Here is a 23,009-nt window from a genome sequence, read left to right as displayed (position 1 = left end):
TCCCAAGTAGCTGGGATTACAGTCACCTGCCACCACTCCCGGCTAATTCTTGTATTTTTAGTAGAGATCGGGTTTCACCATGTTGACCAGGCTGGTCTCAAACTCCTGACCTCAGGTGATCCGCCCTCCTCGGCCTCCTAAAGTGCTGGGATTACAGGCGTGAGCCTCCGCGCCTGGCCACTTGATTATCTTTCACTAAAAAGCAACTTGGGAGTTTTGTGTATATCACAGGATATATTGCCTGGCAGGCCTTTCGCTGGGGACTTTTTAGTGCTTGAATCCATGTGGAGGACTTCGTTTTCCTGGATTTTTGCGTGTCTGTCTCCTTATCTTTTTGTCTGTATTGTAGGTACCTGGCTGGCTGTGTCCGACTAGTTGTTGTGGGGAGGAGTATAATATGAGTCCAGCTGTTTCCTGTATAGTCTTTCATTTACCCCCCATTTTTATCCCTTCATCTTCCTTTCATTTTATATTAGTTGGCATTTTTTAGGCGCAAGCCTCCGTGGAATTCTGCTAGGTGAATTGTTTCCCTTCTTGGGTGGTAGCTGTAATTTCATTCTTCTTCCACAGACACCATTCCTCCATCCAGCCTCCATGTATTCTGGAAATGTGTCCTCTATTGATGACCAGTCTCATGGTCTTGATTGTTGTATATCTTTTATATTCATTTATTATTATTTTAGTGGAGTCTTGGGCCAATAGCCACCATTAACTGGGAATCATGCTTTTAAAAAATGATTTTATAGTTTATCAAGTGCTTTTCAATAGATTACATCACATGAACCCATAGATATGAACCCACAGATATTACTGTTGTAAACTACAGTTTATTCATCACGTTATCTGGCTTGTTAATAAATGGATGACTTTTAATCTTATAGTGATAGTCCTCTCCTTGCACCATCCCAGTTTTTTCTCTCTAGGGAACTGTACGTATCTAGCAAACTGCAGCATATTGCTTTAGGCAGAAAATAATTTGAGGGGGAGCTAAATTGAAATAAGTTAGTAGACCCTAAGTGTTTTTTTTTTTTTTGAGAAGGAGTCTCGCTCTGTCCCCCAGGCTGGAGTGCTGTGGCCGGATCTCAGCTCACTGCAAGCTCCGCCTCCCAGGTTGACGCCATTCTCCTGCCTCAGCCTCCCGGGTAGCTGGGACTACAGGCGCCGCCACGTCGCCCGGCTGGTTTTTTGTAGTTTTTAGTAGAGACGGGGTTTCACTGTGTTAGCCAGGATGGTCTCGATCTCCTGACCTCGTGATCCGCCCGTCTCGGCCTCCCAAAGTGCTGGAATTACAGGCTTGAGCCACCGCGCCCGGCCAACCCTAAGTGTTCTATAATCAAGGATTTCTTCCTCAAATCTTGGGGAAATTAAATAGATTAGTTTTAAGTAAATGAAGAAAAAAATGCAGCTTATTAAATCTCATAAGAGTGTTCATGACATGGAAAGATATCGATGATATTTCAATGAAAAATTACCAGGCAGTGTGTAATGTCTCATTTTAAATTATATGTTTAAAGATGTAGCTAATATCCAGTTTTCCCACTTAGCTATGTTAAGTTGATCACTGTGTTTCAGTGATCAGATGATGTCATTCTGATCTATTGATTTTTAAATTTCCCAGCAACTTTTCAGATTGTAGCAGCTGTCGATGGTTATTGCTTAGATCTGTTGTTTCATTAGAGACGGCAAAATGATTATTTAAAACTTCCTTGAATTTCTTTTTTATTTATTTTTCTTTTATAAAGGAGAACTTTTCCTCATTGAATATTTAATTACTACCTAAAATATAGTCTATATAGAAAGGGCAGGATAAATGTTTAATCCTTGCCCTTTATTAGTCAATTTTCAGAGTAATGAATTGAGGCCTTAGCAGGCCTCAGGATGATCATTGAGGCTTTTTTTCCCCCCTTCTTTTTGCACTTTGAATATTATTATTTGATATCATTATGTATTTGAGTTTTTACTTTATTGTAGTCATTATACATTTTGACACCTTGTCCCCTATCTTTGACCAATGGAAGCTTCTTTATTAGAAATATTAGAAATGTTTTACATTGAGTGAAAATGGAAGTACAGCCTGTCCTAATTTGTGTGATGCAGTTCAAGCCATGTCAGAGGGAAATTTATAGCTTATATTAGAATTTAAATTTATAGCTTGTATTAGAATTTAATAAAAGCTTATATTAGAAAAGAAGTAAGATCTCAGATCAGTAATCAAAACTTTTATCCCAAGAAATTAGAAAAAGGAAAGCAAAATAAATTCAAATCAAGAAGAGGGAAGGGAATTTCAAAGATGAGAACAGAATTTAATACAATTCAAAACAGAAAAGCAATAAAGGAAAATCAGTAAAACCCAGTTAGTTTTTCAAAAAGATTAGTAAAATTGATAAACCTTTAGCAAGATTGAGAAAGACAAAAAGAGGATGCAAACTACTTGTATTAGGAAGGATACTGGGTCACTACAGACCCAGTAGACATTGAAAGGATGATAATAAGGGAGCACTACAAACAACTCTGTGCACATACATTCAGCAACGTATATAAAATGAACCACTTCCTTAAAACCTCCCCAAAGATGAAATAGACGGCATATGGATAGTCTTGTAACTGTTAAAGAAATTGAATTTGTAATTAAAACCTTCCAAAAAAGACATCTCTAGGCCCAAATGGTTTTAGCATGGAATTCCTCCAAAAATATGAAGAAGAAAACCACCAACTTACACAATCTTTTCCAGAGAATAGAACACTTCTCGATTTATTGTGTATGGCCAGCATTATTCTGATACCAAAACTAGATAAAGGCAGTACCAAGGAAGAAAACCACAGATCCACTTCCATGAATATCAATGTAAGCATCCTCAGCAAGACATTTGAATTTGAATTTAGCAATATATGAAAAGAAGAACGTACTATGACCATGGGGGGCTTGTCTCTAGAATGCAAGTCTGGTGTGGTATTTGAAAATAAATTAACGTAATACACCATACTAACAATCTAAAGAGAAAAATCACACAATCATATCAGTAGACATAGGAGAGAAACCACATGCATTTGACAGAATGCACTGTCCACTGATGATGAAACTCTTGGTAAACTAGAAATGGAAAGGAACTTCTTCACCCTGTTAAAGGACATCTATAACAATCCTGCAGCTACCATCATACTAATAGTGAGAGATTTAATGCTTCTAAGATTAGGAATAAAGCAAGACATTTGCTCTCAACATTCCTCTTCAACACTGTGCTGAAAGACTTAGCCAGCGCAATAAGGCAAGAAAATAAATGGCATTAGGGATTGGGAAGGAAGAAATGAAGCTGTCTCCATTCACAGATGACATGGTTGTCAGTATAGAAAAAGCCCAAAGAATCTCCCAATTCCTTGGGAGATTCCTGTAGCTAATGTGAATTTAGGAAGGTCACAAGATACAAGGTCAACACACAAAAATCAATCAATCTATCTGTCTCTCTCTCCATATATATATATTTTATATATATATAAAATCTCCAATATATGTAATTTGAAAAGCGTTAAAAAATTTTCCAGTTTCGATTTTGCTTTTCTGACATTTAAAAATTGATCATATTCATAACATAATTTGAAATTGAATTTCATATTTTATCTACACATTTATCTCTGTCAATAGCTATAGATAAGTTATACAGTACTTCACTGGAGCCTGCTATGCATGTCAACTGAGTGATTACTTTGGATTTCAGTTTGGAAGATACAAATGATACACATTTTCTATAAAGTTTAATTGAATATTGTCTCTTATATCAGCCTTCCATTTCTTTCTGAGTTTTAGTTTTCTTCCTTTAAGCTTTCTGGTTCATACGTCTATTCATTGTGAAAAGGTTTTTGTTTATACTACTGGTTTGTGTATGTTCATAATTTAATGAAAAGGGGCTTATAAAGTTAACGCGTGAAATTCACAAGAGTATACTGAGTGTTCTGTGTCACCAGGAGACTTGGTTATCATAACCTGCTCTTTCTGAGCCCATATCCAACGTTAGTTTTGTACTTAGGTATTCATATATGAAAACTTTAGAAGGTAATCCCCTGAAGATTGTGACTAAACACTCAGGGGATAGTCATAAAAAGAAATACTACATTTCAATTTTAAGAGCTAATTGTCTTCATTGCAAACCTCAATTAAAAAAAAAAAAAGACGCACTGCACAGCCATTGTGATCCAGGGTTGTCAGGCATAGAGCACACTGTGCAGTTTAGAAAGGTTACTTATTCCACTCACTACCGTAATTTAATGCCTTAGACAAAGAAATTTCAAATGTGCTGATTACATTCCTAGTCGACACTTAATTAATTTGGATGGTTAATATTCTAGAAAACCAAATCAAATTCATAATGATTTGACCATTGAAAACAATTGCCTTTAAAGCAGAGTAAAATTAAACATGAATTGAGATACTATGCTTAGAAACAGATCTATAAAATTATATGAAAAAAGAAATTAATTAGATGGCAGTACTACCTCTTGCCTTCCTCCATTCAATAGCTAAGACTTTGGAAATGGAGGCACTCAAAACTTAATAGTGAGAGAAGTGTTCTCCTCTCCACTTTCCTGCTTCTCTGCACAAGGGCAGCCAGTCCAGACCCATTTTCTTCCCTAGTTTTTATCCTAGTGGTTCCATCTACTTTGACTTAATATTCTCAGTGCTTACCCCCACAATTTTCACATTTAATTGGCTTGATAATGTCTGCTTGTGCTATTTTATATTTCCAGAAGCCATCCGGTTATTGCTGTGCCAATTCGTCTCTCTGCCTTCTTTTTAATCCAACCTCCAGTTCCTGATTTTCAATTATTGCTAACAACAGTGGTGAAAGTACAATTTCTGAGAGTCATAATTGACCGCAAACTGAACAGCAAATTTATTATTTGCTATCCAAAAAAGAAAAGAGGAAAAAGAAAGGGGCAATAAAACACCAATCCCATTCTGTCATTTGAGACTGAACATGGACTCTTATCTTTATATATTACATTAAAATAATTATATAGCAATGAATCCTTCCTGTGTGCCAAGAACTGTTGTAAATGCTATGCATCCTTATTTAATTCTCCCAACAATCCCAAGATGTGGGGACTGTGGGTAATTCATGTTACAAAGAAGTTAAATCAATTGCCCAAGGTGACACTGCCAATAAAAGTCGGAGTCTAAAGTCTTAACACAGACAGTCTGGTTTTAGATGGAGACTGGTACCTAACCACTGCTGTACGCTGCCTTGCCGTTAGAATTGACTCTGAATATTGATCACAAGAATCTGGCAAGAACAAATTGAACAGCACTTGGGTAACCATAAAAAAATTTTGACGTGGCTGCCACATAGATCTTGTTGGAAGGGTTAAAGGAATTTGGCTTGTGCAAATACAGGGAGTTTAGGGAAGAGAAAATATACTGAATAAGTTAATTGGGTTTCAAACATATAAAATATTTTTTTGAATAAATGAATGAGTATTTTGTGTCATTTGAAGTTTGACTAAAAGAAATGCAGTGGAGTCTAGTCAAGAGTACTTATGTTGGACAGGAGGAGTTACATCTTGCCATCAGGTCTAAAGAAAAACAAATTGTGATGTTATAAAGGAAGGACCCAAGAGATAAGTCTGGAATAGATGACTCTGCTCAAGAGGGCCATGACTCAATCGACTATACTTTACCAATTTAATTTTGATCGGATTTGCGCCTTCATGCTTTTTCTTAATCTACTATTATCTAAAATGTCAATAGAATTTTAGAACTGCAAATAACTACTTCAGTTCCCATATTCTACAGATAAGAAAACAATCAGAAATCAGACATGTATTGTCAGGACTATGCAGTGAGGAACAGAACTGAGTTTTGAGCCCAGGTCTTCTGACACCATGTCCAGAGCCTCGCCTGCCCCCTCCCCCACCCTTTTTCTTACTGGTGGGAGTAGGGTGGAGGGAGGGTTTCACAGTCACAGAATATTCTTGAGAATTTTTACTTTATATAGTGAGATTGCTATGGAGTGAAAAGAGAGAGGACTATGGCACAAGGTGCACTGATTTATGAAATGTTATTTTTCTTTGTGTAGTATGAGCCCAGAGGACCTGGTCGGCCCTTGTACCAAAGAAGAATCTCATCTAGCTCAGTTCAACCTTGTTCTGAAGAAGTAAGCACTCCTCAAGACAGTCTGGCTCAGTGTAAAGAGCTTCAGGACCACAGTAACCAGTCTTCTTTCAACTTTTCATCCCCGGAGTCCTGGGTAAACACCACCTCATCTACTCCTTATCAGAACATTCCGTGCAATGGATCCAGCAGGACAGCTCAGCCCAGAGAGTTGATAGGTAAGACAGAGTTGGTGGCTAAAACTAATCCCTACTCCTCAGCTCCCGGATATCTGTGTAATTTTTTTTTTTTTTTCCTTCAGGGCTGAGTGGGGCAAGTGGTAGTTGGTTAGATTAATATGTTTTCAAGGATTTGTTGTCAGTAAAGTGTTGACAATTTGCTATATAATAGAGTCTGGCCACGAGAGAGACCAGTAAAGTCTAACATTTTGAGATTTAGGAATCCTGTGTTTATTCCTTTATTCTGATAAACTGTAGAACTTCATGGCTAAAGAACAAAAAGGGCATAGAAAGAGATTGGAATGGATAAGACACCCTAAACTTGTACTGTCTGATGGAAAATCTAGAGTCTTCCTCTTTAGCCTTAAAGATGAATGCACTTTGATCTTTCCTCTGTTCTCTTTTTTATATTGAATATAAAGAAACTAATTATATTGCTTGAATTCTCTAATTCCTTCTCTTTGTATGCTGTAGACGTTGATCTTTGTGAACAAGTGTGAGATCTTTGTGTGGTGAATTTTTGCCCAGTAGCATCAATTTTTTATTTGAAACAAATTTTGTTCATCTTTAGAATGTGAATCTATTGTTTCCGTAACTGGCCCATTTTTGAGTATGTGCCATGCAAGCATATTTTTAGAACAATAGACATGGTAGAGAAAAAAAAATTTTAAAGCTTTTGCTTTTATTTCCTGGCAAAAGACATTGTCATTTTAATCTTTAAACATTTGTTAGTACCTGTTAGGAGTAAACTGCTGTATTTTGCCTCGGGTTGCTTTGTCTTTTGTTGTTGTTGTTGTTGTTTTTGAGATAGGGTCTCACTCTGTCGCCCAGGCTGGAGTGCAGTAGTGCAATCTCGGCTCACTACAACCTCCACACCCCAGGTTCAAACGATCCTCCTGCCTCAGCCTCCCAAGTAGCTGAGACTGTAGGCATGTGCCACTATGCCTGGCTAATTTTTGTGTTTATTTTTGTAGAAATGGGGTTTCGCTGTGTTTCCCAGACTGGTCTCAAACTCCTGAACTCAAGTGATCTGCCCACCTCGGCCTCCCAAAGTGCTGGGATTACAGGCATGAGCCACCGTACCTGGGTGCTTTGTCACTTTTTTGTTTGTTTGTGAGACGGAATCTCACTCTGTCACCCTGGCTGGAGTGCAGTAGTGCATTCTCAGCTCACTGCAACCTCTGCCATTCGGGCTCAAGCGATTCTCCTGGCTCAGCCTCCTGAGTAGCTGAGATTATAGGCATCTGTCACCATGCCCAGCTAATTTTTGTATTTTTAGTAGAGGCATGACTTCACCATGTTGGCCAGGCTGACCTCAAGTGATCCACCTGCCTTGGCCTCCTGAAGTTCTGGGATTACAGGTGTAGCCTGCTTTGTCACTTTCAAAGCATAAATAGTATAAATACACTGGTATAAATACACTCATGTTGTATTTGAATTTCCTGGCAAACATGTACATTACAAATCAGTGATGATAATTTGTTACTTTTTTGGTTGTTTTATTATAATTTTTTTTAAAGATAACATCATTTCTCTTCTTCTTTTTCTTTCTTTTTTTTTTAACCTAAGTTTTAGGGTAGCTTTTGGCCAAAATTAATAAAAAGCTGACCCAAGCTGATAAGGTAGAAAGTTCCTGAGCAAATGCTCATGTCATTTATGGTATCATTTCTGCAAATATGAAGTCATTATTTTCTTCATTGCTTGGAGACGTACTGTGGTATTTTTAAATTGAAAGTATCACTTAGTTAAGCATTAAAAAATAAATTCAAATCATGAGTGTCCTGAAGCACAACTTCTTGTTTATCAATTTTTTATTTTTAGAGAATTGTAGTAGTGGTATCAGACGTAAAATAATTACATGAGAGACTTCTTACTGAAGTTAGAAATTTATTTATTGAGCTTGAAGAAAACTGTTTATATTATATTGGTTTGAAATTTTAAAAAGATCATTGTGTTTGATATGGATATCAGTTTACAATTAAACTGTAAGCCTAAAATAGAAACCCCATCTTTGGCCTTTTTAAACTTTGAATTTCCCATTTTAACACGGAATACACTTTAGGCTCTTAGTAAATGCTTGTGAAGAAAGGAGATAATGAAACTAGATTCTTTGCAATTAAGGGGGTGACCCAATTGCACTGCACAGGGTGGGGCATCGCTCCTCCAACACAGGTATGTTTGGTTTCTGTTCACTTACCTGGTGACAAGACATATTTTAGCAGACATTTTCTTTTAATGCATGGGATGAAAATTTTAGAGTAGAGATGTGTTTTTTGTTTTGTTTTGTTTTGTTTTGTTTTTGAGATGGAGTCTTGCTCTTGACACCCAGGCTGGAGTTCAGTGGCACCATCTCGGCTCACTGCAGCCTCTTCCTCCTGGGTTCAAGCAATTCTCCTGCCTCAGCCTCCCGAGTAGCTGGGATTACAGGTGCCCGCCTAATTTTTATATTTTTAGTAGAGACTGGGTTTCACCATGTTGGCCAGGCTGGTCTAGAACTCCTGACTTCGTGATCTGTCTGCCTCAGCCTCCCAAAGTGCTGGGATTACAGGCGTGAGCCACCGTGCCCAGCTGAGATGTGTATTTTGAAAAATATTCGTTGTAAGACTAGTGAAATTCATAGTTTCAGAGAATGTTTTCTCTTATTGGGAATATATACATGATTAATTAGTAGCGATCTTGTATTCATGGTTAGACAAGGATATAGGCATTAGGTTAAACTGCTTCTAAAATATTATTTTCTAAGTATTTATTTAATTGAAAAAAATTTAAAACTAGGCTGGACATGGTGGCTCACACTTGTAATCCCAGCACTTTAGGAGGCCAAGGCAAGTGGAACACCTGAGGTCAGGAGTTCAAGACCAGCTTGGCCAACATGGTGAAACCCCATCTCTGCTAAAAATACAAAAATTAGCCAGTCATGGTGATGCGTGCCTGTAATCCCAGCTACTTGGGGGCTGAGGCAGGAGAATCACTTGAACACAGGAGGCGGTGGTTGCAGTGAGCCGAGATCACACCACTGCCCTGCAGCCTGGGCAACAGAGCAAGACTCCATCTCAAAAAAGACAAAACAAACCAAAAAAACCAGTTAAAACTAATTACATTGCTATGAAACAGAGAACATTGTTAAATAAGTCTTAATAAAGTAAATAAAAATAGTAAGTTCTTGAACAACCAAAGCCATGTTTATTTTATATATTATTTTAGACAGCAAAGAACTTTTTATATTGAAATATTTGTTAAATTGTTCTTGAAAGCAATTGTTTTATTCACAAAATCAGTGACATTTAGAGGGAAAAGTAATAAATATACTAGAAAGATGTTAAAGGCTTTAAAATCATTTTGAACAATATTATGAATTTTTAAAAATTTAAAATAGTACTATAAAATTAGCATATTGAATAAATAAAATACTCAAGCTAAAATGTGAAATATTTTCACCTTAACCTCTGAATTCTAGTTTTATGTTATATTGGACAGCTGTATTGCTGATGTTAACATGCTTTTGAAACTTTGTCATATTGAGTGTAAAGTAGCTTCCATCAGGTGTCACTAGTGTGTTTTAGAGGAAATGAACCATTGTAGTTTGGGTTTTAAAAAGAAATATTAGTGGGATGTCTTGTGGTTTCAGTTTTTTTACTTATTTTGAACTCTGAAGGATAGAGCTACCTCACTAAATATTTGAAGATCAAATATCTGAGGTCATTCTATTTGATGATTGTCTTAAGCTACATCTGATTGCAAGAAACAGAAACCAACCCAAAGTAGCTCAGGTAAAAACGGTTTTACTGGAAATAAGATCCAGGGAGTCCAGCTGGGTTGATGAAGGGTATGTTTTCTGGTCACTGTGTTTAAACCATGGAAGGTGCATAGCACAAAGTGCCTGGCCCATGGTAAATAGCCACTCCATGTGATGGTCTCAGCATCTCCCTCCAGGCCTATGGCTTCCTCTGTGTACCTGTTCGTTTGTCCTGCTTTTCTGTGAATTGGTCTTCTGATCACTGTACTCTTCTGTGTATTTCAAGTAATCTAACTAAAGGTCTCACTTTACCTCTCTGTCTGCACCCACACCCCACCCCACCCCCGCCGCCGCCCCCGCCTCACATACACTGAAATTTCTGGGAAAAGAAATCCAGCCCAGTATGAATCAAGTATGTTCCAGTGGGACACTTTCTTCCTGATATGAACACAAGGAAGGAAGAGACAGTCTCTGGCCCGCTAACCACAGGGCCATCAAGAAGCAGAGTGCCATACTCATAGAGCTCAGTGAGAAAGATGGCATGGTCCTCTCCCTCAAGGAGCTGTCTAGTTTGGGAAATAAGATTAACATACATAAAGCAATAACAATCAATATTAAATGGCATAAAACTAAGTGCTAAATGTGCAGTATAGACACTGTACCCTTAAAGATGGTGAAGTAGTTGGGAGAAAACTTTGTACAAGAGGAACTAACTCACCTCTCTGTTATCGCCCTCTCTTGTCTAATATTAACCTTTTACTGCATTCAGAGGAGACTAATGAGGAAATGCTTCCCATTTTTGTCCTTTTCTACCTGTATCAGTTAGGGTAAAGGCTAAGCCATTGTCCCAAAGAGACCCCAAAGTACATTGCCTTAAATAAGATAGAAACTTATTTTTCTTTCACCTAATTGGCTGGTTCACACTATCTGAGTAGCTTTGCTTCACAAAGTCATTGAAGGGCCCAAGGTCCTTCTACTGTGTCCCGCTGTCCTCTAAAGGCTTGTCTTTGTTTGCGTAGTCAAAGCTAGGTTTCTGCCATGAAAGTGTTTCAAGACAAGTGGCTTATCTTCAAGCTAGTGATGACACAGAAATTGCATGCACACTTTTGCTCGTATCTAATTAAGCCAAATTTAGTTACTTGGCCATACTCAGCTGCAAGGGAAGCTGGGAAATGTAGTCACTAGCTGAGCAACCACGTGTCCAATTTAAGCTTAGTGTAGTGGGTGAGGTTTCTGTACCTAAAAGGAAGCAGGGAAAGCACAGAAACCAAGAGATTGTTACTATGCCCTCCTAGTCTTTCCCCACCTATTTAAATCCTTCAGGACTCATCCCCGGTTTCATCTTCTCTGTGTAGATTCCCTCCTGGCTCTCCCAGAACTCCCTTAGGACTTATCAGCATTCGTTGTTCCACTTCTATTGTTATTTAGCCTTGCCATGGGTTTCTATCTTATTTCCACAATAAAATGATAAGTTTATGAAGGGCTGCTCTAACCAACTGTATACTTTCATGGGTATAGCACAGCAGTGAATACATAGTAAGTGCTCAATAAATGTTTATTGATTGAGATGGCAGTTTAAGGTTTTGGATGGGTGAATGGGCAAATTCCAGATATGAGACGCAACCTATGAGAAAGCAGGAAAAACACACTGAGGATGGCTCACCTGACTGTTTAATTAAATGGAAGGTCTATGAGAATATCCAGAATTTATTTGAAAAGATGTAGAGGTGGAAAATAAGACTTCAAAGAGCAGAGAACGCAATTTATTATAGGGTCACAAAAAACTTAAACAATACTGACACAGGAGTAGAAACATGGTTCAGTGGAACAGGAAGACTAGAAAGCCCAGATACAGATTTTAATGCACAGAAGAATTTAGTAATAATAGAAGTATGACCAGCATAGAAGGGATGGATTATTCAATAAATGATTATTTAATTATCTAACTATTCAAGGGAAAAATAAATGAACAGTTATATCTTTACCTTATGCCACATAACAAAATAAATTGCAGATAGATTATAAAATTTTAATTTAAAACAGGAAATGCTTAAAGATTCACAAAAAGATGCAAATATTTACCTGACTTCGCATAGGAACTAGTTCATGGATTTGCTTAGTAAAATCTAAAACATTTGTTGACAAAGTGGAAGCATTATAAATAACATTAAAAGGGAAATCACGAAACAAGTAAAAATATTTGCAACATATGACAAAAGAATAGTATTCTTCATATGTAAAAAGTGCCTACAAAATAATAGGAAAAAACAATAGAATAGTGTGTCCAATAGAATAATGGACAAAGATAGCCTGCACAATAGGTAATAAACAGGGAAAAACTGTTCCTATACACCAACTATCAAGGAAATGCAAATTGTAACCACAAGATAATTATTTACTTAATAAAATAGGCTAAGGCTCGAAACAGTCCTAATGCCAGTGTTGTGATTGGATATGGCAATGGACAGACATGACTGGCTGAGCACACATGGGCAGCATCTTCCTGCAGAGTGGTTTGGCCACAGTTGTTAGAAGCTTTGTACACCTAGGGATTTATCCTGAGGAAATAGCCATGAATATTTAGAAATATTTACCTGGAACATCACAGTCCAGAGAAGAGAAAAATTGGCGATAATGAAAATTTCTAAAAATGAGACATTACCTAAGTAAGTTATGAAATACTCTAAATCAAGTACTTAGGGAAAAATAAAACAACAGCTTAAGGCCTATCTCGGTATTCAGAAGTATGAATGACTTACTTTCTTCTTTGAACTTTTCGGAAATTTTCAAATTGTCCTCAGTGAATTTGTATTTATAATCCATTAAAATGTTATATAAAGTTTTAAAAGATTGAAAAGAAAAGCATTTATTTGAAAGCAAGCTATGGTTTAGTGAGCAATAAAATTGGTTAGGAAGGATGGAGTAAAATTTTAAGGAACCTTGAAAATCAGACAGATTATAGGAAATGTGAAGTGATTTACAGTCCCCCCCCCCAACACATCTAATTCCATGTTACTCAGTATGTAATACAGAGAAGGGTAGCATTGTAAACAAATGGAATCTCATGGCACTGTTACTTAGCTCAGTAATAAAAGCTGTTTTGACCAGGAGTCTGGATGTGCAGCTCCTTTTTATTGAAGAGAGAGCATGTGCCTGTTTACAAACTATGAGCAGTTACTAGAATAAATATCAAAGTGTACAGTTACACAAACTACTTTATTTTTCAGCAAGCCTTCAGATTTGAACTTTAGTTTTTATATGTTAGCTATTCCACTTCTTATGGCTGTTTTATGTGTCTATAAGATAGAGACATTTGGTTGGATGTGTTGTGATTTCAGCATTCTGTGGCAGAAGGTGTCTGTCCTTGTGGCTATACTGTCCCCGCGTTCCTGGAGATGAGAGCCAGTTCGGACACACTGAGTGAATGAGGCACATGGACATTGCTGGGCTCATCCTTAACTCATTGTCACTGTTCTCTGCTTTTAGCGCCACCCAAGACTGTCAAACCCCCTGAGGATCAACTGAAGTCGGAGAACCTTGAGGTGTCCAGTTCCTTCAACTACAGTGTGCTGCAGCATCTCGGCCAGTTTCCACCCCTTATGCCCAACAAGCAAATCGCGGAGTCGGCCAATAGCAGTAGCCCCCAGAGCTCTGCGGGGGGCAAGCCTGCCATGTCCTATGCCAGCGCTCTGCGGGCCCCTCCAAAGCCCAGGCCCCCTCCTGAGCAGGCCAAGAAGAGTAGCGACCCTCTGTCTCTCTTCCAGGAACTGAGCCTGGGAAGCTCATCTGGCAGCAATGGCTTTTACTCATATTTTAAATAATCACTTTTTTTTCCCCTCAAGGGAGAATGTTTTAATTTCTGTTTGTATCAGTAGAATTAAGGTAGTTGGACTTCATCTATAGATGCACAGTTCCCTTTGTTTTAATATTAAATATGTTCTCACTTAATTGCTTTGCTGCTAGACTTGCAACTAATTTTTTTTAAGTATATTCCATTATTTTGCATTTTTGATGTGTCAAAACTTTGACAGCTTTTATGTAGAATAAAAAAATTTTTTAAATTTGTGTATTGTTACATATGTTTGCATCAAGCTAGCAGCCAAGAGGTTAATTGTGCAACTATTAAAAAAAAGAAAAAAAAGAAAAAAAAGTTTGTCTAAAATGTATTTAAAAAGAAAAAAAAATTGTAAGTAGCATTTACATTTATTCAATAATATTACCATATGCTGGGTTTCTGTACCAGAAATGGCCAGTTGATGTACAAATGTATGTTATTTTTGCTTAAATTCATTTAAATTTTTTTTTAAATAAAGGGGCAGCATCTTCTAAGTACTTTATCAGCTTTTTTTTTTTTTTTTTTTTACACGATGCTGCGTTCTAAAACTTTTATAGTTTTAGACTATGTATGATGTGTTGTTGTAATCTCCATCCACCATAGGATAGAGTTAAAGGCATTCTTTGCAGGCATATTTTGTATGCCACTGTTTTTTGAAATGTGAAAAAAACGTTGGCATACTTAGTTATTTTTTGGACAAGCTACACTTCAAGCTTGTTTTTAATGTTAATTTGATAGTGTGTGTGTTTTTTTTTTAAACAAATCAAGAAGCTGAAAAATTTTTAGGATCGTTGGTGCTTAGTAGACTTGATAACTATTTTAAAAATGCGTGAATTTAGTACAATTCTTTTTTTCTCACTATGCATGTGTAAATGTTTGTAACCTGGCTTCCCTCTTCTCCAGTGGTATAAAGAATTGTGCCGCTTTAAGGTTTGGGTTTTTTTCCCTCCAGTAAAAATTTTGGTACCTTATTTGATGTTTACATTAAAATGTGACATTATATGTGGCAATTCAAATATTTTGCTAGCTGTCTTGTTTGAGGAAGACCATTAAAGAAGAAATATAATGTTTGTCAAAAATGTATCAAAATTCATCAGAATCTGGGGCAGAAAACTACCCTTGTTTTTCATGTCTTTCAATTATTCTAAAATTCCCCTGTTGAACTTGTACACAATATAAAATTTAATAAGCCATCTTAAATATTCTACCATCTAAAAATTGCTTCGAATGAATTTTGGTAAAATCCAAAGGAAAATGTTTACCCTCTTGAAACTTTTGGTCTTGTCACACATTTAAAGCAATATATGTCCTTATTTTCCTGACCTAGTAATACTACTTTTGTATTTCAGAGGTATCTTGAAACTACAATATAAACTTTTAAAAAATAATAAGACGAAGCTGGGAAACCTTTCAAATGAACCCAGTCTTCCTGATGATCCATTCAAAAACAGGATTTTGGAAGACCACTTTTGATAGGCCATCCTATAATCAAAGTACGTTTTTTTAAAACCAGGTTGAAAAGTGGCAAAAGTAAAGAAAAATTACTGACATTTCTTCTATGATTGGAGTTTAGTTTATGTTGGCCAGCTACAGCCCCTTTTAATCCTCAGACAATTTGGGATAAAAGAGTGCCTTTGGTTAATGGTTAGCAAGCTCCAGGACAAGCGCCGCGTGCCTCTTTTATTCAGCTCTTTCTGCTAAGAGTGCGGTTCATTTGTGTGTGGCTTCGCGTTACAGGCTGTGGGTCTCTGTGTAAGGTGGCAGACATAGACTTGTAAACTGCAAACGTGTTAATGGTTAGTATAAATCACAGTTGGAAAACTGAGCCAGCAAGTTCCAGCACCACGCTTTCTCTGTATGATGTCAGATCACCACATTTAGCAATGTCCAATTTTACTCAGCATACTTTAGTAGGAAGAAAAGAAGAAAAAGTTTTGCCATGTAGCGATGTACTTTTAAGTCTATGACAAAACTCAAGACATAGTCTGAATGAAAATTAGATCTCCCCAATGTGAGGCTGTTATAATTTTCCCATCAGTGATTATCCACCCCCCCGGCCCCCACCCCAGTACACAGGACTACAATGCAAGCTAGATAAGTGTTCAAAAGCAATCTGATAATATGAAGACAAAATTGTCAAGTCAAGGCTTTCAGTTGACCCCTTGTCATGAGGTTATTGCCTAATTTTCTGTTTTCTATACTTGAATCTTTAAAAAATATCAGTTTTTAAATTATTTATATTTATATTTAGTTAAGGGTCATGGGGTCATATATGCACCCTCATTACCTTATATAAATATGTTGATGATGGAAGCTTTGGATAAGGAAGCTATTAAGTTGTCATGACATCCTTGTTCTAAGCAGTTATTTCTAAAAACTAAAAATGATAGCTACTTATTGGTCCACCTCTCTGCTGTGAGTATGTGAGTGCTCCTCATTCCTTATCATTTCCATAGCCAGTCAAGGATTCTAATGTTGCTTCCATCTGATACTCTTCTTAGATTCTGCATCAAATGCTTATTTTGACTTATAACAAGCTTACTCTTCCTCGGCATTACATAATGCCATCTTTGTAACCGTGCTTTAAAGAACCTGCTCATTATGCATAGTATCTTAGAACATTTTGAACAAGTCTTGTGTAAGAATCATTGCAACTTTCCATCAAAATGAGGCATGTCTTCTGAGTACAGCTCATGTTCTTTGGGTATTACTTGAGTAGTAGTAGCAAGTACCCATAAATCAGATTTATGAAACATAACTTATATACTAGGTTCAACCCTTATATATGCATATATATGTATAGTATATGTATATATGTATATACATTTTTTTTCCAGAAAACTTGATGATAGCGCTCAGATAATACCAAGTATTACCAGCTTCCATTTCTTCAGAACAGATTTTTTTCTAAGTGAGGTTAATTGTTCACATAATGTCTTTTTACGTCTTTGTCCTTTGTATCACACTGAAGTTTTCTTTTTCTTGCCAGAATATTTTGTTTCACTTTTTAATTTCAATTCTACTTGAGATTTTCTTTTTTTTAACCTTAAAGACTGTATTTTAGATGATAAGAGTTTGTAAAGTAGAGCCTTCATGCTGAAAAATTTCTTTTCATGATCTAAAAATGGTATTTTGTTACGATTTGAAGAACCTCATTCCGTGTAACATGGATATTTTCTGGTGTGTTTTTAAAGGGGGTTTTGGTTGTCATTTGGACATATGCTTTGCCAAAATGTTATAGCAGAACTTTGTTTTTGATTAATCAGTAGTAGTTAATTATTGACCATTTAAACTAACATGACCTTAATTATCCTTTTCTCACACAGACATGCTCTCTATCCAGGTCATTTTTTACACATGAAATAACAAACTGCTTTGTGTAGGTTTTTTTTTTTTTTAATCATCACATTTTAGAATAAGTTTAGGTTCGATGTAAACATCAACTGGTCTTTTCAGTTCAGAGAACTGCAGAATAAGTACAATAAGCAGAATTCCCACTGAATAAGCATTACCTAATTAAACAGCAATTTCTAAGACCTATTTATGAAAATACTCTCCTCTTTTATGGAGGCATTGGAGCTGCTGAGAAAGCTAACTGCATTTCCCGAGTTTGGGATAATTAATATGTAGTATTGTGTTGCTCTAGTGTAGTTGATTTTATGTGTTTAATATTTTTCACGTCCAAGAGCAAAGCTGCAGATGTAAAAGATATTTCTCTAGCCCCCTTAGCTACAGCGAGCCACCTTTGTTAAGAGTTCAGGGTGTAAAGAACAATTTCAAGATAAATTTTAGTATTTCAACTATCATTATTAAGAAAATTAGACTTACTGAAATACTCATTTAAAAACAGACAACCTTCTATAGCATTGTTTTATAGTGGAGTTGTTTTTAAAAAGGGAATCCCAGAAAGAATCTATAAAAATACAAGGTTAAAACTTTAAATGTATTGAAAGATACAAATTGGTGCTTTCAGATGTTATGTAGGCTAGCCATCGTTTTTTGTTTTTTTCCCTCCAGCTCCTCAATGATAGTAATTTGTCTTTTATGATTTACTAGACATTATTTCTTGCTTACCATCCCCTTAACATATGAAAATCCTTAATTTCTACTGCCACGCTATATGTCTTCCTGAATCTCAAGGTATAAATGTCTTAATGGATCTGATTTGTCTCCACTCTTTGCCATCTGATCCACATTCAAGCCGTCTAGAAATTAGAAAGAATAGCTAATGTTCTAACTATGATTTCTGGTTCAAAATATCACGTAGCGGTGTCAATCACTTATAAAGACACCATCTCCATCTCGAAAGAGTAACTGGCATGTTAGTCTTGAAAGTGCTCGTTATGATATGCTCCTCACATTTCCCATCTGCTTGAAGATGGACTTTTATTAGCTGAGACTTTAAAACTGCTAAAGTCACACTTTCTACTTTCATACCTGTTCAGTTAGTAATGTCAAGACCATTGTTGCAAGGAGTGAATCTTACTAAACACATTCTGTTATTACTTTAAACTAGAATACAAGGTTCAAGAGATTTTAAAACAATTGTAATATTTAAAATTTTTGAACCCATTGAAAATGTCTACTTTGGAGTGAACTTTAAGGAAACAGTCACCGGAGTTTCTAAAAATTTTGGGGAGGGAGGTACCTAATGGAAGAATCTAGACTTAGAAATGTGAACTGTGGTTACATTCCAAACCCAGTTCTGCAGTGGTCGTCTAAAGCGTCTAAAACTGGAGTGTTCAGAAAACCCGGAGACGTTCATATAGTTTCAATTATCAGAGTATTAGACCAGATTTTATTTGCAATTTGTTCAACAGAGAGATTTTATTTTGATACAGATATTAAGCATAAAGCATAGTAAGTTTTATATAATTCTATGAGTTCGTTAAACAATATTATGAAATTTTCATTATGTTCGTGGGGAGTCTTTTTAACTGTTTCTACCTCGTATATGAGGTCTCTTCTGTATTTTACTTTGCATACTAGCATGTGATTGCCTGCCTTAGAACTATGTAGAGGAGGGGAAATCAATATTACCTTTTAAGAAATTTTTGATTTTATGAAGTGTTTTCATTAATACTTTTTTAATGTTTGAGAAGGGGAAAGGGTGGCAAATTACATAGGTTGCAACACAGAGTAGAAGTCATATAGTACTATTTACAAATCTGTCCTGTTTTAAGATTTTAGAATTGTGAACAGGATGGAGCAATGGTTCTTAAACTTTAGCCAGTATCAGAATTGCCTCGTGGTCTTGTTAAAATTCAGATAGCTGGATCCACCCCCAGCATTTCTGATTTTGGTCTGGAGCCTGATAATTTGCATTTCCAACAAGTTTCCAGGCGATGCTGATGCTGCCAGTCCAGGAACCACACTTTGAAAATCACCGGTCTGATTCTCACGGTTTGAAAGTCTCAGAGACCTTCAGAGTCCGAATGTCTTTTCAACCATGCATTTATTTACTCAGTGTAAAAAACTGATCTCTGGAGACATTTTTATAAATCTGGTGCCATGAGTGGAACATTGTGGAGAAAGGTCTCCGTGGAGTGACAGGCCCTTTGGATTGACCACCATCCCTCCTCCCTCTCAGCCCTGCTGGGGTCTGCACTGCTCTTCCGCAGTAGGGTGAAGGAGCTCTTTGGTTTTAGGGTGAGTTTGCTTTTGTGTACACTGCTGCCTGGGCATCGGTCTAGAAGCTGTGCATTTGTTTGGTGTGCTTAAAGTCAATCTTGATCCACATGCATGGAAGTGAGACTCCTTCCTGGGAAGAAGCCATCAGAATGCCATGAGAATGCACCTAGCATGTATCGAGGCACTGAGTGTAGCAGTCCCTGTCCTAAGATGGCAGTGGCATGGAGCATCGAAAACAACAGATAATCCTTAAATAATAGTTTTTTTTGTTTTGTTTTTTTTGTTTTTTGGGACGGAGTCTTGCTCTGTCGCCCAGGCTGGAGTGCAGTGGCATGATCTGGGCTCACTGCAACCTCCGCTTCCTGGGTTCAAGTGATTCTCCTGCCTCGGCCTCCCGAGTAGTTGGGACTACAGGTGTGTGCCACCACACCCAGCTAATTTTTGTATTTTTTAGTGGAGACGGGGTTTCACCATGTTGGCCAGGATGGTCTCCATCTCTTGACCTCATGATCTTGCCTGCCTTGGCTTCCCAAAGTGCTGGGATTACAGACATGAGCCACCACGTCCGGCCAATGTTTAGTTTTTATGGTTTTTTTTTTTTTTTTTTTTTGGGTGGGGGGAGGGTGGTGAGGGCAAAGGATTTGTTTTTCAAATTATGTGTTTCTCAGGTTAACAAAGTTATTTTAGATTCTCTGGCATGCCAGCAGGTGTTAGAGAGAGCCTGAAGTGTTATATATGGCAGAAAATAAATGTCTCTGATTACTTTGCTACCTTTAAAAAAAAAATCTATGTGTGTTTGCAAAACAGCCTAGTGGGATCTGCCACCTGCACAGCATGGATTATTCATAAGTCATAGATGCACATGTATGGGCACGTTATTTTTGAGAAAGAAACTGCCTATAATATAATAAACCTGTCAGGTCTTTGGGTAGTTTTTAATTTGTGTGTTGTTGCTGTTTTATCTGGACTGCATCTTGGGGGGTGTTGGGCTCTGCTTCTGGTTTTTAGTTTGGCTTTGAATTTACTGAGATACTAGAAAGACAAAAAAAAAAATCTATTTTTAAGGTAATAGAATACAGAATGACTTAGGTGTAAAAGTACACGTGAAGACCGTCGTAGAATATACAGCTTTGGAGTTTTCTTAAGACACAGTCCTTCCTGCTGAAAAGGCTCGCTAACCTTCGGAGAGGATTGTTTATATTTTCAGCCTAGATTCCTTTATGCAGTCCCAACTTAGGGGGAACTTTGGTTTATTTACACTTCGCTTTGCACGATACCTTGTATGCGAAGACCTCTTTGTATCTTTCAGTAGGTCAGAGGGCTCTTTGTCCTGGTTGAAGTCCCAAAGTGTCAGTGCAGCTGAGGATGTCTCTCAGCCTCCCCCTTTACAGAGGAAGGGTCCTGGATTTTCATAAATCCAGACCATGCCTGCTTCCTATAAATCCATGTATATGACATTGTACTGTATCTGATTCCTGTGCCAGTCATCTGACCTGATTCTTTAAACCCCATAAAGGTACTGGCTATATGTAGTAGTTGTATCCTAGGTAAATATGGTGATTGAAATACTTCTCTTCTAAATTATAAAGATAATGAGTTCTGCATTTTATTAAAGGGTCCTGTTATTAGTGACACAGGATTTTTTTTTTTTTTAATGCTTCATACATATAGTTCTTATCTAAACTTGTTCAGCTAACTTCATAGATCAGTTACTTAGCAAATTCATACTGGGTCTTATTTTGGGAAGTCTTCCTAAGGGAAGCTGTACAAAACTGAGGTGGTCAGGTTCATCTCTTCAAAGTACCAGTCATACAGCCATCTAAATAAGCATAATTTGTGGCAAAATTGTAACAATGTTTTTTCTTTGCAGTAAACGATACCTCATCTAAGAGGCTCTAATACCTAAAGAGGTTATCCTTAAAAGGAAAAGTGACTTTGTACCATAAAATAACCCCAAAGCCACTCTCTAGGGTTTTTATTTTCTTCTTTCTTTGTCTTTATCTTTTCTAACTTAGTTTTGGAATTACGTTAGCTACTTTGGTTCCATAGAACAAGTTTTCAACTTGGGGTCTACAGTTCCTGCAGTGTGCTCATTGTCTCAGTGAAGTTCTTTTGTTTTCAAAGATTCATGGTAACACAAAATGTATTTTACTGCTACAACTAAAATGTATTTATAATAAAATGCCTTTTTAATAATTTGGAGATGTGTTTATTATGCGTGAACTCTAATTCTCTGCTTCCTTCTGCTCTTAAGGTCAAAGGTCTGACTGAAGTTAAGCACAGCCCTTTGATTTTATTCCTAATAGTAAATGGTAAAACGAATGTAACTGAGAACTCAGTGTGAATTTGTAAAGTTATAATTCTACTTTCCAGAAATTTGTGACTTGGCTCAAATCCCCAAACTTCAGCAGTAATGCTTTTAAGACTTAAAAGTGTTACCTGAAAGTTTAAAGATCTCCAGTGGTCAGCGAGAAAATAAGCCCTTTTCAAAGAGTCATTCAACATATATCTTACAAATTTAAGAAAATTATCCTGAATTACTCTTAACAAGTCACTTAGTTGTTAATGCAGCCCGGAATTTATTTGAGAACTCATAAACCTAGTTTGTAGCAATATATTATGTAGGTATAGTCATGTATCTCACAGTAATGCCTGACAAGCATTAATTCAACAATCCAAAAAAAAAAAAAACAACAAAAAAATTGCTGGTTGTGCAGAAAATTGTCCTGAGTCAAGGTCTTGTTTTTCTTGGGGAAATAATTCTTTGCATCTGCCATGATGTGATTTTGAGAAGCATTAGCAGGTCACAGAAGGCTTTGTGTGCCCTGGCTATTTTATTTTTAACATCCTATTAATGTGGCACCATAAATCTAGCTTGAATATACTGTGCTTCAAGTTTGTAAATGTAAGTAGATGGGACGGTCAGCCTTTCCTAAGGACAGTGTACTGTTTGTGCTCATTGTGGTGAATCCATTTTAAGCTAGGTATCTCGCTTTGAGTTGATTTGATATGACATTAATCTGGACTTTAGAAATAAAAACTTCTTTCTATATAAATCAAATGGATTTGGGGGACTCCTTGAGCTGTTCCCTGCTCTAGATGAAATAACCCCAGGCTCCACTGTCAGTGGGAAAATGCAGATGTGATTGCCTCAGGTGTTAGCCCTATGCCATATTGATGCCCTTTGAAGCATTTTTCTGAGAATGGTATTAGTATGAAAGTTAGTGTGTGTGAAAATGTAATTGATAAAACAATCACTTCCTTTCATCAAAACTGCAAGATGTGGGGTGCAGGTCAAGCATGAAGAGTGAAAGCTGGTTAGCAGAAGCAGTGCTGGGATGGAGAGCCGTTTTTAAACTGGAACATCCAGATATTCCTGTGGTTAGCTCTGAACAGCCAAAGAGCACTTAGTCTGAAATTGACTCTGCTGCTTGAGTTACATAATATTGTCCTAACAAATCAATTCCCTAATGAGTGGAAATCCTC

The 23,009-nt window shown here is 36.9% G+C and overlaps 1 protein-coding gene across 4 annotated transcripts in view; it reads left to right on the top strand.

The window, feature by feature from the left end:
• Positions 1 to 21,719, top strand: part of HELZ (helicase with zinc finger) — a 177,272-nt gene extending 155,553 nt beyond the window's left edge. For 3 of the 4 annotated variants that reach the window (XM_023212003.3, XM_023212004.2, XM_023212005.2), the window contains 2 exons: positions 6,069 to 6,321; positions 13,544 to 21,719. In XM_023212003.3, coding sequence (XP_023067771.1) covers positions 6,069 to 6,321; positions 13,544 to 13,878 — 588 coding nt within the window. In that variant the 3' untranslated portion in view covers positions 13,879 to 21,719. The remainder of the gene's footprint in view (positions 1 to 6,068; positions 6,322 to 13,543) is intronic. The other variant, XM_023212006.3, reaches the window with a different exon arrangement.
• The last annotated feature ends 1,290 nt before the right edge of the window (positions 21,720 to 23,009 follow it).

Source organism: Piliocolobus tephrosceles, chromosome 16, assembly GCF_002776525.5.
Source record: "Piliocolobus tephrosceles isolate RC106 chromosome 16, ASM277652v3, whole genome shotgun sequence".
Classification (NCBI taxonomy): Eukaryota; Metazoa; Chordata; class Mammalia; order Primates; family Cercopithecidae; genus Piliocolobus; species Piliocolobus tephrosceles.
Note: the sequence above shows the minus strand (reverse complement) of the source record. Positions and strands in the feature narration are given on the sequence as shown.